The sequence below is a fragment of the Thamnophis sirtalis genome, unplaced genomic scaffold, assembly GCF_051295495.1.
Source record: "Thamnophis sirtalis isolate CommonGarterSnake01/CBP01778 unplaced genomic scaffold, rThaSir2_p1.2 scaffold_11, whole genome shotgun sequence".
In the NCBI taxonomy this organism is placed as follows: Eukaryota; Metazoa; Chordata; class Lepidosauria; order Squamata; family Natricidae; genus Thamnophis; species Thamnophis sirtalis.
This window is the reverse complement of record NW_028261391.1, coordinates 31,579,430-31,594,944: the sequence shown is the minus strand read 5'-3', so window position 1 is coordinate 31,594,944 and position 15,515 is coordinate 31,579,430. Positions and strand designations below refer to the sequence as shown.

At 33.1% G+C, this 15,515-nt stretch overlaps 1 protein-coding gene across 1 annotated transcript in view; it reads left to right on the top strand.

The window, feature by feature from the left end:
• The window catches only part of NYAP2 (neuronal tyrosine-phosphorylated phosphoinositide-3-kinase adaptor 2), a 145,016-nt gene that overhangs the window by 118,328 nt on the left and 11,173 nt on the right, over positions 1–15,515 (top strand). Inside the window, exon 6 of the mRNA XM_014054690.2 lies at positions 2,236–2,339. Within this exon, the coding sequence (XP_013910165.2) occupies positions 2,236–2,339 (104 nt within the window). The remainder of the gene's footprint in view (positions 1–2,235; positions 2,340–15,515) is intronic.

The following is a 15,515-nucleotide window of genomic DNA, read 5'->3' as shown; positions in this document are numbered from 1 at the left end:
CTTAGCAAGTCACTGGCCTTTTTAAGTATAAACAACATTCCAATTTTCACAAAATGCTTCTTGTTTATAATATCTAGCCAGGTATAGGACAGCTCTAGATTAGACGTACCTTTTTTAAGTTGGTAAACTGATCAAGTTATTGGAGAACGAATTAAATCAAAGGAGTGGGAACTTCTCTATGGGGAGGAAGTATAAGAAGCCAAGAAGTTGTAGAAAGCTTGAGAGGTGGACAGAAAAAACCACACCAATCTCTCTCTACACAGTAATATAATGACTACAAAAAACCCAATAAAATAAACTTCCAAATATCCTGAAAATGAGATAGTAAACCAGAAGGGGGAAAAATTACATGCGAGATTGTTGTAATGCAAATGTCAGCATTTCATTCCTAGTTACATAAGTAAGGATTTTGAATATTGTATAGGAATGAATACACTTTACAACCTTCCCCAGCATGTTTGTTTCTAGTGATGGTCAATAGTAGCAATGGTAGAACTTATCTGGAGGCTCCCAGGTTGTGCAGGATAAATATAATAACATTCATCATATGAACAGTAGCATTTGTGGAGTTGAAAAGAAAAGTGGAGTTAGTAGAAATAAAACATTTCCATTTGTCCTATTCTCTTCTTGTAAGCAATTAATTTATACTAATAAATAAGATTATTTTTTCATTATTTTGGAAGCAAAAAAAATAAGAGGAGTGAGTATTCACAAGAGATTTCTAAATGAGAGAACTTGACATTTTTACAGGCATATCATCGTGGAAATTAAAGACGAACAAACATCATCTCTCTCTTTCTTTGCTGTCAGATGAAAGGATTTTGTTATTATAGACATAATAATCTTTTAGGACAATGTGCATGCCCAGCTGAAAAGGCTTGATTTTATTGTACACAACTCAGAAATTGTGGTAGGCAAGGATTTGTAGGATTTTTATTTTTATTTTTTATGATCAGCGTATACAATGCCCTTAGATGGTGGTCAAATATCAAACATGCACAGCTACCAAATCCATACATATTTATGATATACTGTAACTACTAAAAGATAAGCACTAAGTTGACAACTTCATATTCTATTGGAATGAAAGAAAACTATGGAAATTAGGTCTCAAAAGTGCTTTTTTTCAAAAGGCAACTGGACTGTTTTTTGAGGAAGAAGATATTCATCCAAGAGGTTGATGAAGCAAGATATCTTCTTCCTCAAAAAATAGTCCAGTTGCCTTTTGAAAAAAGCACCTTTGAGACAACTATGACCTGGATGACTGAGAATCTTCATAGACAATGGAAATTATGGTAGAAAAGGGCTTCGAATTCCTTCAGGTTAACAGTGATAAAGAATCAACCCTTTGTTTTCATTAAACATTCACAGCTACCAATTCTACACATACTTCGTTTATGTATGACAGTTATCATACACTATTGAAAGATACAGTCTCCCTCAAGTTACATTTGACTCCTGATGATTTCATAGACACGCATATATTTGGTCAATTAAAAATAAAGCATAATAGTGAAAGATAGATCTTTTTTAGAGATGAAAGTGGCCAAAAAATTCTTGCATTAACTCTTCTCCAATAGCAGTTTGAGGAAAGGTGAATCTGAGGCTTCTCTTAGCCACAGGATGGGGAACTGAGAAAGGAGGCACTGGATCAACATGTGAGACTCAGGTTTTAAAGCAATGTATTAGCTAAGTTTGAAAATTCTGACTTCTTTAGCAACAGAAGTGAGTTCCCCATAGGACACATAAGGCCACCTAAACCTTTTTTCAACCCTGAATCCTCCTCTGAGCGTACAATAAAATCCAATGCAAAATGTGAAAATTCAGCAACACAGTTTTTACAGCAAAATAAGCAGAAACACATCAAAAATTCAAAAAGAAGAAAATGTGAAGAAAAACAACACAGACAGTGCTGCCCTATATTTGAAAGCCTGTGGTTAGTTGTCTAAAATAAAAATCAGCCTTAATATTTGAGGGACATCACTTGATTACATGAGTAGGCAGGATTAGATGTTGGGAGAGAAGCACATCCACGTGATGCTTCTTTTGGAGTTTCGACTAGAGTTTTCACAGCTTATCCAACTTGAAATGACAGGAAACATTGCCAGGAATCATCAGCCATGATTAAAAAGTTGAAGAGCTGCATGAAGCCCTGGAGCTACAATTTATCCAGATTGGACCCTTAATTTAAGAGAGTGCAGAAGTCTTCTCTAATCCATTCTTTTTCCTTTCCAGAACCGAAATCAAGCTGCAGATTAGGGAGATCTGCTTCTACATCAGGTGTTCCTCCTCCCTCTGTTCCTCCTCTCAGGCAAGCCAGTGAACTGCAACCGAGCCAGGTACCATCGTTAGCCAATCGTGAATGACTTCCTGTGATGCAACATGCCAAATGTTCTCCCTTCTGTGTTTGTCTACCATCTGTTATTGTAAATTATTCTTCTGAGTGTTTTGGTTTGATTTCTGTTTTTATGATATGTGTGTGTGTGTGTCTCCCTTTCATAAGCAAAGAAATCTTATCGTTTCTAGCATCAAGCTTTCTTTGCAATGGTCTCTTCTTTAACATTTATTTGTCTCCATTCTGTAATATGAATATGTATCCTTTTTTACTCTATATGTAGTTAGTTGAATATCTTGTTTCATTTTTTTTAAAGTAATTTTCTTTTCTGAAAAATTCTGCTTAAAAGCAGCATTTTATAAATTTGTGTTTTATATAATGTATATTTCTTTCAAGCATCTTGTCTATACCATTTTGTACTAGACAGTGACTTTGTATACACAGTTTGAACTTGAATCTCTTTGTATTCTGTCATTTTGAGATAAGTGCATGAATAATTTTTTTAAAAAATTGTGTGTGTGTTGTGTGTATATATATACACACACACACACCATGATTGTGCGTGTATGCATATATACATACTGTATATGCACACATAAATCCATGCACATACATACTCAAAAACACACAACTTAATAAAAGGCTTGTTTTCTATTTATGAGAAGTAATTTTGTTCCTTCGAAACTCCTAAATCACATATAATAGTATTGGGACTGATCCATAATATTCTGTTTTTATAAAATAGCAAAGATTTTACAATAAGCTGTCTAGATATTAATGGAATTTTCATGGACTATGAATAACAGGGAGATTGATGTGTTCTTTGAACATGTTTTTGTATTTTCCTTCAATAGTGGGGTTCCAATGGAAGAATACATGTTATTTAATATTTGGATACTGGGCAAGTTTTGCTGTGTGCCAGTATGCAAATTCGTATGGTCTTCAAACTGTTTGAAAAAAATTATACGTTAAAGGAAATGTAATTCTTTGAATAAGAGCTGTTAGGGAAAAAAGGAAAAAAAATCCTGCAGCTTATCTAAGCAATCTTTACATGCTGAGAAAGAAAAGTTGTCTCATTCAATTTTTATCAAGAAGCATTTAGGGTTTTTTTTCCTCAATACAATTATTCATTAATGTGACTTGTAGACCATATCTAATTGTTCAGCTGCTTTTTCTAGGTGGTTTATGAATCTTTCTATATATTAGTCCACATTTCAACTCTACAGTTATATTGCCCTCTAGTGTAATTTACTCCCAATAAATATATTCATGTGTTGTAGATAAATAGTGCATTTGAGACTCTCTGCTCATAACAGAAAGCAGTTACTCTCTCCCCAAATGTGTCTCAAGTTTCAGTCTGTTTGCCACCAGCTCATATAAGTACAATACTGCCCTAGGTTTTGAAAATTTGAATGAAGTACACCTCAACTTATGACCATTTGTTTAATGATCTCTTGTAGTTACAATGGCATTGAAAAAAGTGACTGATGATTTCACCCAGTTATCACAGCATTGCTGCAAACACATGATAAAAATTCATGTGCTTGTCAACTGGCATGTATTTACATTAGTTGCAGTGCACAATAAAATCACAATTTGTGACCTTCCCAGGAAGCTTCCAATAAGCAAAGTCTAATAGGAGAAGCCAGCTTTACCCAACAACCACATGCTTCACTTAATGATCACAGCAAAAAGATTGTAGAAACAAAATGTGACTCACTTTAAAACCTCATTTTTTAGTGATGGAAGTTCCAGTTCCAGTTGTGGTCATATGTTGAGGACTACCTAGAGGTAGCAGAAGAAAGTGACAGAATGGTTTGGTTGGGATGTTTTGCAGTCCTCAAAACTTTTGAAAACTCTTCATTAAACCCTTCAAACTAACACAGCAGGAAAAGAAGTAGGCGAACATCTCTTTATCCCAATTAGCTCTTCTGCTATTTGAAGTGAAGTTTTGTTTTATGCTTTAGATGTGATAGTCTTATCTTACAAACTTGTACCTTGTGCAGAATATCCCTCAAATTATCCCTTTAAGAGATAGAAAAAGGCAATTTAAACTATCTGGGGAGAAAGAATAGACCGGAGCAGGATCTATTTAGCAGACTGCCAAAGTGATATTGTACTAAACCTGATATGTAATAACTACTGTAAAACATTCTTCCTGCCATGATGGTATGTCACCCATATCCATTCCTTATTTTGAAATGAACAGTCATGCCATAAAATTACAGCAGTAAGCATATCCCTTTAGTGTTTTGCTATATATTTTATTGGATATGTAGCCAATTGATGTAGATAGATAGAATAGATACTTAATAAAATATATACCCAGTGTAAAAATGGCTATTTGCAATATGCTGAAATTCTGCATCTGCAGAAGTTGCAGAGAAGCATCAAACCATGTATACAACATGAAGGAAAAAAAAAAGACATACTTAGCTTTATTGATATGAGATCATATCAATGACATTTTTATGTAAGTGAAAGAGTTAACTTATGAAATAGCATATTCAATAATGTAATAGCATGTTATAGGAGCAAAAACTGGTGGAACAGGGCCTTATTTCACAAGTGTTATTAATGTCTTTCCTTAAATCCAAAGTATGAAGGCAATATATAATCCCTCTTTTGATTTACATTTGTTTTGAAAATCTATGATGAGACTTAAAATGGTAGATACTTTCCTATTTTAACTAATTTATAGAGGCAATGGACGAAAGGAATTCAAAGGAGATCCAGCATTACAGTTGCTATGTTTTATGTGGTTGGCCTATAACATCCATTAAGAATAGTAAAAATAGATTAATTTAAAACAGCCAGTTTATATGTCTGAATGTCATAGCCGTAAATGAACCATCATCTGAAATTTTTAATGATAACTCAGATGCACTATTTCTAGATGGGATAAAAAAAAAAACCTTACAAATTGATACATTCACCCAGTATTAAGGATTCAGGGATACCGATTCACATATAAACCAGCTTTCCTCCTTTACTAACTGGACTTCACATTTGTAGATTATTAAGCTTGAAGTTAAAAAGTGCTTGAGCTCCCTTCTGTTTTAGCTTTCTTTTATTATATATATAAATAATTTCCAGCATTTTTGTTTATACCAGCTTTGTAATTATCAATAATTTCATATGTCAAATCTAGATGCTGATGTGGATTTATTATATGGGTACTGATGCATCATTATCATCACCATCATCATCATCTCCCAAATTCTTAGAGAATCCCAGTGACTTATAACAGCAACCAAACAAAAACTTAACATCCATCCTAAAATATACATATTACAAAAATAGAAATAGATAAGTGACAATTATGCTGCGCCAAACACAAATGGTAGAATAGTCTATGTCTCAAGATACTCTCAGACGCTTTTACCAATTTCTATAAGATCATCACCAAGTGGGCCACTCTGGCATCCGGGGGAGAATGACAGAGCTATGTAGAAGAAATTTTCTGGCCTTATCACCCACTAACCTTACTAGCAGCCTCTCCCTGAGGGATGTACTCAAACAGGTTGATTTAAGGCAATCTTATATCATCGGTCTGCCTGATATGTACCAAGAGATACAGAACCATTATAAGTTGAAACTAACATCCAGGTAATAAGCTTAAATTGTATCCAAAAACGTATAGTATTGGCCCACCAAATAGTAAATGGTAAAATTATCCCTGCCATGAATTCCAGTCAAAATGTTGACTACTGTATTAAAAACCAACTGTAACTTCTGTTCAAAGGCTGTCACATGTTAGTGCATTGTGCAAACCCAACAATATGGCTATGAGGCCGTGAGTCATTGTAACCAGATCCTCTCACTTCAAGAAGTTTGCCACCTCAGAACTGAACAAAGATTTTTTTTCTGGAAAGATATATGTTAGGAAAGGTCTCCCTAGAACCTGATTAATACTAGATTTAACCCCCTAACTGAAAAAGTTCTATGCTATTTTTTGAAACACTTCAGAATTATAATGAACAAAAAGGATCATTGATTGGTTTCCAAAAGTGTCAGAATGCATTGTTGGGGGCAATATGCTGAGTCTGTAAACTTCTTAGAAAAGGCTGTAAACTGCTGTGAAGAGGTATATAAGTCTACGTTCTAGAGCTATTGGTAAATATATGTAATTTTTTTTTTGAGTTTCCAATAGTTGTTGTGGGCCAATGGCTCCATCTTATGGCAAATATCGAATGTGCAGGATTTTATTTTTATAAATTAGTTTTCTTCAACTTGGTTTTTCCAGGTATTTTGTAGTAGAAATCCCATTATTCCTGTCACTATGACATAAATCACACTTATATAAAATTATGATAAGAAATGTTGCTGTCCTGTCATTTAATACTTTAAAACTTTATCTTGATCATGACAGAAATTTTCTTATTGTATTATAAGTCCGTTGGCTTTTCCTTATTTTTCTTGTTGTTAGTTATAACTATTAAATAATTAGTTAAATAAATAATAATATTAATTAGTAACAGCCACCTTATTTTGATATATTATCAATCAACTTGTAATTATTGTATTTTCAGAACATATCAACATTTCAGACTTGCCTAAAAATGAGGAAAAATCAAATCCTAATTTATTAATGTTGATATTTTCAAGCATATTTATTTCTTGGCATGGGATCTTTTCTGCATTTATTTTGGAAGAACTTCATATACTATTCAAATGGGGTATCAAATAAGGAGAAATTTATTGCAAAGTGCTGTAGTTCTTATTTTGGAATTAATGCAAAAATGGACATAGTTATTCTTTGGTTCCCCCTTAATTTTATGGTGCAATTTCTGGATCAAAATCTATATATTTTGTAATATATTCATAGCAACCTACAAGCAGCAAATGAAAAAAAGGATAGCATAAAGACATGTTTGTTAAGAAAAATGGATAGGAAAATGTGTATATTGAGAGAAATGTATTACAGAAATGAATATGATTCATAAAACTGACTCTAAATTTTCAAGCAGCTGTTTACAATACTATCGCTACTAACAAGAGCACCATGGTACTACAGGAATAATTTATTGAGCTAGAAGTTTAAAGAGTATCTAAATATAATTAAACATTAATCATAATTTAAAAGTCACCATCCACATGAATAGTGCTGCTTTTCCTATCATATTTCTGAGGTGTAAACCACATTTTCTAAAGAGAATAATTTATCTGGCTTTTCACTTCTTTCATATTCAAATTTTATTATAGCTGTTTTAAAAATGTTATTTCTCCCTCCACTTTCAAAGAAGGAGGCACCTCTATTCTTCTGCTTCTGAATGCACAGGTTCTTTTAGCAGTCATATTGTGCTGGACAAAAGCACTGAATGGTTTTTAATTTAGAGACATGAAAATACCAACTGCAACCAGGATTGGGAAAGGAATTTCTAAGAAGCAAAAACAATGTTTTAGAGGTTTTAGATTCTTTATTTCCCCATCACTGAGTAATTAAAGACCTTCACCAGTCTGACAGTATTTCTGGAACCAAATGCCCAATGGAAATATGAGCCCATTCAATGAATCAATCTTATACCATATCAGAAGCGTAGCTTCTTAAAAATTAAACTCTCTTTATATTTGCAGAATTTCTCAGCCATCATAGTCATTGCCAAAATTCTGAGAATTAAATCTACATATCTAAAGGATGCCAGGGTTGGAGGGGAAAATGAGCAAAAATGATCTTAAAACTCAAAATCTCCATTGAGTCCAGCATGTGTTTTTATTGGCAAGGGATTTGCCAGAATCTTCTGGAATACTTCTTCTAGAGTCTTATCAAAGCTATAACCATAAGACTTTCTCATGACTTCCATTTAAATGGCAACCATGTCTGACCCTACATAGCTTTTTGAGTTTAGCCAAGGTTGACTTAGTACTTAACACTTTGAGAATTATTCTGTAAGTGCCTTTTGGGAAGTGGGATTCATTTGTAAAAGCAGCAGGGAATTTCATTCCTGCTGTTTTCTAATTCTATTGATATATGTGTCAGTGGCTACTGAAACTGTCAAATGCTTCACTGAACAGCATGACTGTTAGGGGTGTGTGAATATTTGATTTGGAGTTTCAGTTGAAAGCAAATTAGCTTAAATCTCCATACTGAATCAATTTTCTCAACTAAAATGCTTATTCTAAATATAAATGTTAAATTCATATTCAGTGTATCCAAATTGAGTTAAATTGAGTTGACCTGATATGGATTTCTTTGCACATGCCCATGTGCACTTTTATACTCCAAATCATTATGAAAGAAATTGTTCCAGTTTGAATGATTCAACCAACAGTTCAAATTGAACTAATGCAATGATCTCTATCAAATAGTCGCACAAGTAGAATCGCATGCTCTCAATAAATACTAGTTCTAGCAAAGCAATGCCAAGAGAAGTAAAACTACCTGGGCCTAAAAATAACTGTAAAAATTAAATGTAACTGTCCTTTACAATACAAAATGAGGTCCTTGAAAGGAAATGAGAAATCTTAACTTATTGACCAATTTCACTTTTACTTCAGCTTTCAGTTTTTAAAATTATAATTTTTTTATTCTGAATATGCATGCTTTTTGCCAGTCAAAAACATATGCAAAAATTGGTAGAGATGCTAAAATTAGATTGAAAAGAATGATTGGAAACATATCTAAGAGGCATTTTATTAGGAGGGAAATCTTCAGTGAACATATACATATTAAGAGAAATATGCATAGAAACGCATCTCCATTTGCATAGAAAGAATTGCAAACTGATGTGAAAATAGGAGATGAACTAAACATCTGAAAAATAAGAAACCTAAAGAAATTGGATTTGAAATAAATGTAGCTGAGTTTGTATGATTCAGCTCATTCCCTTAAGAATCAAGAATCCAAAAGCTTTCTACCTGGATTAATGAATAAGTCAACTTCTCTTTAACTTAAGTTTTGATGTTTTTAACTGGTTCATGGCAGAAAAATAAGCTTGGGGTTTTTTTTGTCCCTATTTTTATTTAATTTTATAAAAGACACTTTCCTTTAAAAATGCTTCAATGAGACAAGAATTTCAAATAAATTGTTATGAATGGAGTTTCTGCACTTATTAAGGAGTGGCTAAAGAGGGTGTGTGTGACTGTCCTACTTTTCATTTTATAATTAGCCATATCTACAGAGGATAAGTAGACTTCACTCTAGCAACCCAGATTAATTGGCTTTTGCCAGCACAAACACACAGCACAATGCCTGGTGGTAATACTGGTTACTTGAGAATCCCTGCAGCTGAAGCAATAGGTAGCCTGAAGAAAGACAGTATAGGTAGTCTTCAACTAAACAGTTTCATTTAGTGCCCATACAGAAGTACAATGGCACTGAAAAGTGACTTACGACCATTTTTCACACTTACGTCGATTGCAGCATCCCCATGGTCATGTGAATTCTGATGCTTGGAAACTCACTCATATTTATGACAAGGTTATGTGATTGTAAGTCAAGGATTACCTGTACTTGTTTATTACTTCAGACAACAATGAAAAAAGCTTATGGTTTCTTTTAAATATTCAGAAATATGGAGTGAAAATGTGAAATTTGGTGGTGCCATAAGCAATGAAGAAAACCTAATCAGTTCATTATCAATATAGCCTGATCTTCCTGAAATGTTCTAAAGAAAACTTCATAGAGAAATCTGTTGGGTCAGAAGATGAGAGTCAAGACAAGAGAAAAGGAAAGAGACAGTAATTCACTATCCGTAGTACTACAGATAGTTCTACAGAATCTGTATAACAGAATCAATATGGGTTAAAAATGTGAAACAGCTGCAAAGAATAAGTCGCTCTGATAAAACCTAAGATGAAAAAAAATTCCCATAGAGTTATATATCACAATCTATTACTTACAGTATTAAATAAAGCACCATTCATTGTGGCAACATGACACATTTTCTTGATATAACCAGTTAGTGGGTTTTCTGGAATATCTTTTAAAAAATTAATGAATTTGGTTATACCCGTCTTTGATATTTCCATCATATCGTCTTTGTTTTAGACTGGATTTTCATATTTTTGCTGATCTCTGTAATATAGATTTTCATTTCACAACATACAATAAAACACATGTCCACATAACATGATGAATCACATGTATGTATGTATGTGTGTGTGTGTGTATGTATATTATATATATTGTGTTATATTTGTGCTGATAAATAACAAAAACAAATATAACACAAAATGTGTAACAAAGGAAACAGTAAAAATATTGGGTTTCTGTCGTGATGGACTCTTGTGATGAGCCGATTGACAAATAATGGAAGCTGTTAGCTTCCTCCCATAATTGGGGCTTACCAGGGGTTGTGAATATATATATATATATATATTTAGTGTCACAACCCCTGGTAAGCCCCAATTATGGGAGGAAGCTAACAGCTTCCATTATCTGTCAATCAGCTCATCACAAGAGTCCATCACGACAGAAACCCAAATATATATATATTTATTACAACTTAGCAATATGTATAGAACCCACCCATTAAGCAAGGTTATCATTTCAGACATAGTTCAGGCATAAATTTGTGATTGAGCTCCTTAAAATTCTCTTAACATAATAATTATATGCTCTTAAAATTTAGAATCTGCCCAACCTTTTTGCAGAATCTCAATGTAATTTTAATTAAGGTTCTATGATGTTAGAAGATATTATACAATATTTTGAATAACCACGAGAGGGAGCAATTGGTCTTTTTTCTTTTAATACTATCTACTCCCCCCCCAAGACAACTGCTTGTACACTAAAATTTTAGTTTTTAACCTAGCATTTTAAAATCTGCTTCCAACCACAGCAGCAAGCATTTAACTACCTTATAGTTTTCTATTCAACTGATCCCGATTTAGATATGTTTCCTCATAAAAGTGTCAACATAGATTTCCTTTCCTCTACTTCCCTTCTCATTTTAAAATAGAATAAGCTGATTCTCCTTTTATGTAACAACTAGGAATTGTGTGACTAATATTGGCACATAGAGAATACTGTCTGCCATGCAGATAAAGATGTGGTTGCTGGGTGTCCCAGGAGAGCCCTCTTAACAATTAGCTGGTCTAATAAAGCAAATTTCTACAACTCATAAAAATACATCACCAATATTTTGATTGATAGCATGAACAGCTGGTCTGTTCTTGGAGTCTTTCCTATCCCCTTTCCCTGTATATGTTGAAGACATTAAATTTTGAGGAATGCACTACGATTGAATGTTGCCATCTTTAAATGGACATGATTAAAAAAGAACTAAATAGAGTTTCACACACAAGAAAGCTGGGCTACTTTGGTTGTTGAAATAATAATGTACACTTCTCCCATGTATCTTTGGATTGCAAGTCCTTTGAATTCTAATATTACACCTGCAATTGTCCATCATATGAAAACCTGGAAATATAGATTATAAAGATAACTGAGACTAATTTCAAGCTGGTATGAACAAGAATTTCATGGTAGAAAAGACCGGCCACATGCAAATCTATGGCATTGTGAAAATGTTATAAGAATTCCCACAGAAGCCTCTTAAATGATTTATGATTAGCCAGTCAGATAGAAACTAGAAACAAGAGAAAGTAGAATGCAAATGTTTTGAAAATTGCTATATTTAGCATAACTTTGGGGGCTCTTGAAGGACAGAAGTGGGATAACCGTACAGTATAAATTGCAATATAACAAGAAAACAAGAATTCAGCACATACCTAAGATTGCAGACAGAAAAGGTGTGTGGGTGAGAATAAGAATGCATAGAAATAGCTATTAAACTACTTGTAAGTATCCTGTGATTCCTTAACTTCTGCTTCTGCACTTCTAACTATTCAATCTCAGCAAGATACAATATTTAAAGATTTAAATCAATTTCAGATAGTAGTTTTTATCAACCAACAAATTAGAGACACAACAGACATGATTCTAAGACCGAGCCACTGAATGGAAGGGAACTTATGCCCTGGAGCGGGAGTGGGCTGGCTTCAATTCAGTTTCAATAATATTTGTAGCATAATTTGTCTGCATGTAGATGTGGCATATATGATCATGAACCTTTTTAGGGAGGTTCCTCATGAGGTAAAGGTAGCCTATTTACTCACAGCTTTGTTGTTTTATAAACCATTTTTCAGATCTTTAAATGGATACATGGAGACTAAAAAGGACAGCAATATTGGCTAATTTTTACCCATTACCTCCAATTAATAAATATTTTAAAAGCATTTTTAGAAAATTATCCTGTTATGCCTAACCTTTTGTCAATGACAGAAATCCATCAATTATTTTATTAGAAAAACTATTCATTGGAATCTATGGCGTGTCTCTTTTTCTTTTAAGTTACAATTAATTGAACATTCTATGACAATATATAGCAAGGAATCACAGATAATATTTTATCATAAGTAGCAACTCTACAGAGCATAAAACAAGTTAATGTTTAATCCCTGAGTTGGCCTTTCAGCAATATTTATTCAATTTCTTCAATCTTTTTCTTCTTCATGGTTTATAGTGCAGCCCTAGATAACCTTAAATACAGTTGTGTAAAGTATACAATCTTAAAATAATTTCAATAACACTTTCTTAGATTTTTTTTCTGTTCATAAATGTTTATATATATGCTTTGCTAGGAGACTTATAACCTAATATGCATATATACAGACACGTGTAATCTTGAAACAATGTATAATAATTAAAGGTGCAATTATAGGAATATCTTCTTAGAATAAGTCCTATTGATTCAATTCAACTAAATAAATGTGTAAAGAATTGCAGCTTATTAAGATTATTGCTGTTGACCATGTAGGTATATTGTTTCATTGATTAATTTGAGGTCAGATTTAACTTCCTGGATAAGTGAAATTTTTCATTTGTGGAATCATTTTTTCCCAAAAAAATCAAAATATGCTGATTAAGGTGCATTACCCATTTTTAATTTGCTTTGGCAAAGCGATGCTTTAAGACTTCCTCTTTTACACAGTCTAAAGTATTGTCGTTTACAAAACGAAGATTGAAAATTAGGTTGCTTGCATTTTGAAGTTGTTTTTTAGCAAAATAAGAAATAAATGACTTCCCACAATATTGTTGAATTGCTTTCAGACAAATTCCTTTTTCTCACCTCTGTTTGAAATGCTGTGCCTTTTTTCTTTCTTTTTTGGTGTACCTTTATGTTTAACTCAGGGCAATAATTTTGTAGAATATTATTCATACATTTAAAAACACAAGAATAAAAACTGATATAAAGCCGAAGCTTGTTTAAAAAATGGGATCATGTGCCCTGTCCCCTGTCTTATTAAGGAAAATAAAGAGCCAATTGAGAATATGATATAAATAGAACATCAGTTGTTTCATCTCAGATACATTTCCATTTTGTTAAGAAATACAGCAGGGTTTTTTTTAATCATTTTGATATGGAAATACAGTGGATTTTCTGTATTTATCTGTGTGTGAGAGAGGGAGACACTACACAGCATACTGTGAAAAGATTCTGTTTTTATCACCATCACTTTGTTACATCACAGACTGCTCTAGCCTTGTTGCCATGGTGATCATGATTTCATCAGATTCCCTCAAATGTTTGTATAGCCTTATACAGTATATTGCACTTATGGCACTTGTATAGTACTTTGTCTGTATACTGTATGCCCATAATTATGTATATCTATTCACCCATGTATGTATGTATAGTTTGTTTATATATCTGTATATGTACATGTGTCTCTTCATAGTCTATCATTGAAATGTTTGAATTCTTCATATACATTATATGTAGTATGCAAGTTATAATCAAGTATGGATGCCAGCACTCACTTTTGATAATTTATAATCTTCATTTTGTCTTGTTGAACAATGAAAATAAAACTTTGTGTATTTTAAATGAGAATTTTAAAATATGATTACTTTTCTATTTTTTTAAACCTCTACAATAACCCTTTAAATTCAGACCATATCAATTAAGCTCCCTGCAGAATGGTGTTTCACATATATTCTCAGATGACCTGAAGAAAAAACCTACATGCATTTAAAACAAATATTAAAACCAGCAAGACCAAAGTAGTCCTGATGAGATTTTCAGATAAAGAAAGCACACATGACATCAGGAGACAATCAGCACAGAAACAACAAACTAAGGATTTCACTTGGCACCTTCTTGAGAGAATGTATATATTCATTACGTTACATTATTTCTATGATATCCCATTACTAAACAAATGATAACAGAACAGAAAAATAACAAACCAATTCACACATTAATAAAAATTTATAACTTGACACAGTGCATAATATGCCCTAATATGTATCATGTATTCTGCTATTATATAAATACCTGTGCCTGGACAAAGACTGGCTACTTATATTAATACTGCTTATAGCTTCCATGCGAGGCTTTGTTCTTAATCATTTTTAGCCATAGTCAGCCTTAGCCATAGTCAGAGTTATCACATAGAAAGACCTACTAATTGGGTTTTAGTTGGTAGATTAAAAAGAAGAGGGAAATTGCTACCATGAGTTGGGATAATATGGGAAAGTTCTTAGTAGTTGCTATGTATTTGAGGCACTGATGAGCATTCCTGGTCATGCTCACCTGTGATTGTATTCTCCCAAGAGCCTCAATCTATCCAACCAGCTGGAGTAGAATGGACATGCTGCAGATCGCACTAGCCAAAGAGCTGGCAAGTACTAGAAGACTGACTTTTTCCACAGTGGCACAGCTGCTAATGGACCACCTTCAAGTTCTTTAAAATATAGATAAATATTCAGAGACATATCTGCCTTGAAAATAGCCTGATTTGAACTGTATGGCAGAGTGAAACATCAGGAGCTAACCACAGAAAAAAAAATGGTGACATTGTGTGTCAAATATGATAAAATGTTTTATGACATTTGTATTATGTGATAAAATGTTTTATGTTAATTTTTATGCCATAAATTGTTTTCCAAATTTTATGGGAATCATGGAATTTGGATGTATTCTGTAAATAAGCCCCTCTGAAGTATCTTGGTTCAAAAATAATTGCGCTATGATGCACTGTTTTGCTTGCTTAAAGGTTACACACAAACAGGACAGTTTTAGTAGCATATACCGTATTTTCACGACTATAAGCCGCACTGAAAATCCTAAAATTTGATCCAAAACCGGCAGTGCGGCTTATAACCCGGTGCGCTTTATATGTGGAAAAAGATCTCCCAGCTGCTTTGCTCCTTGAGACTGCAATAGATGTC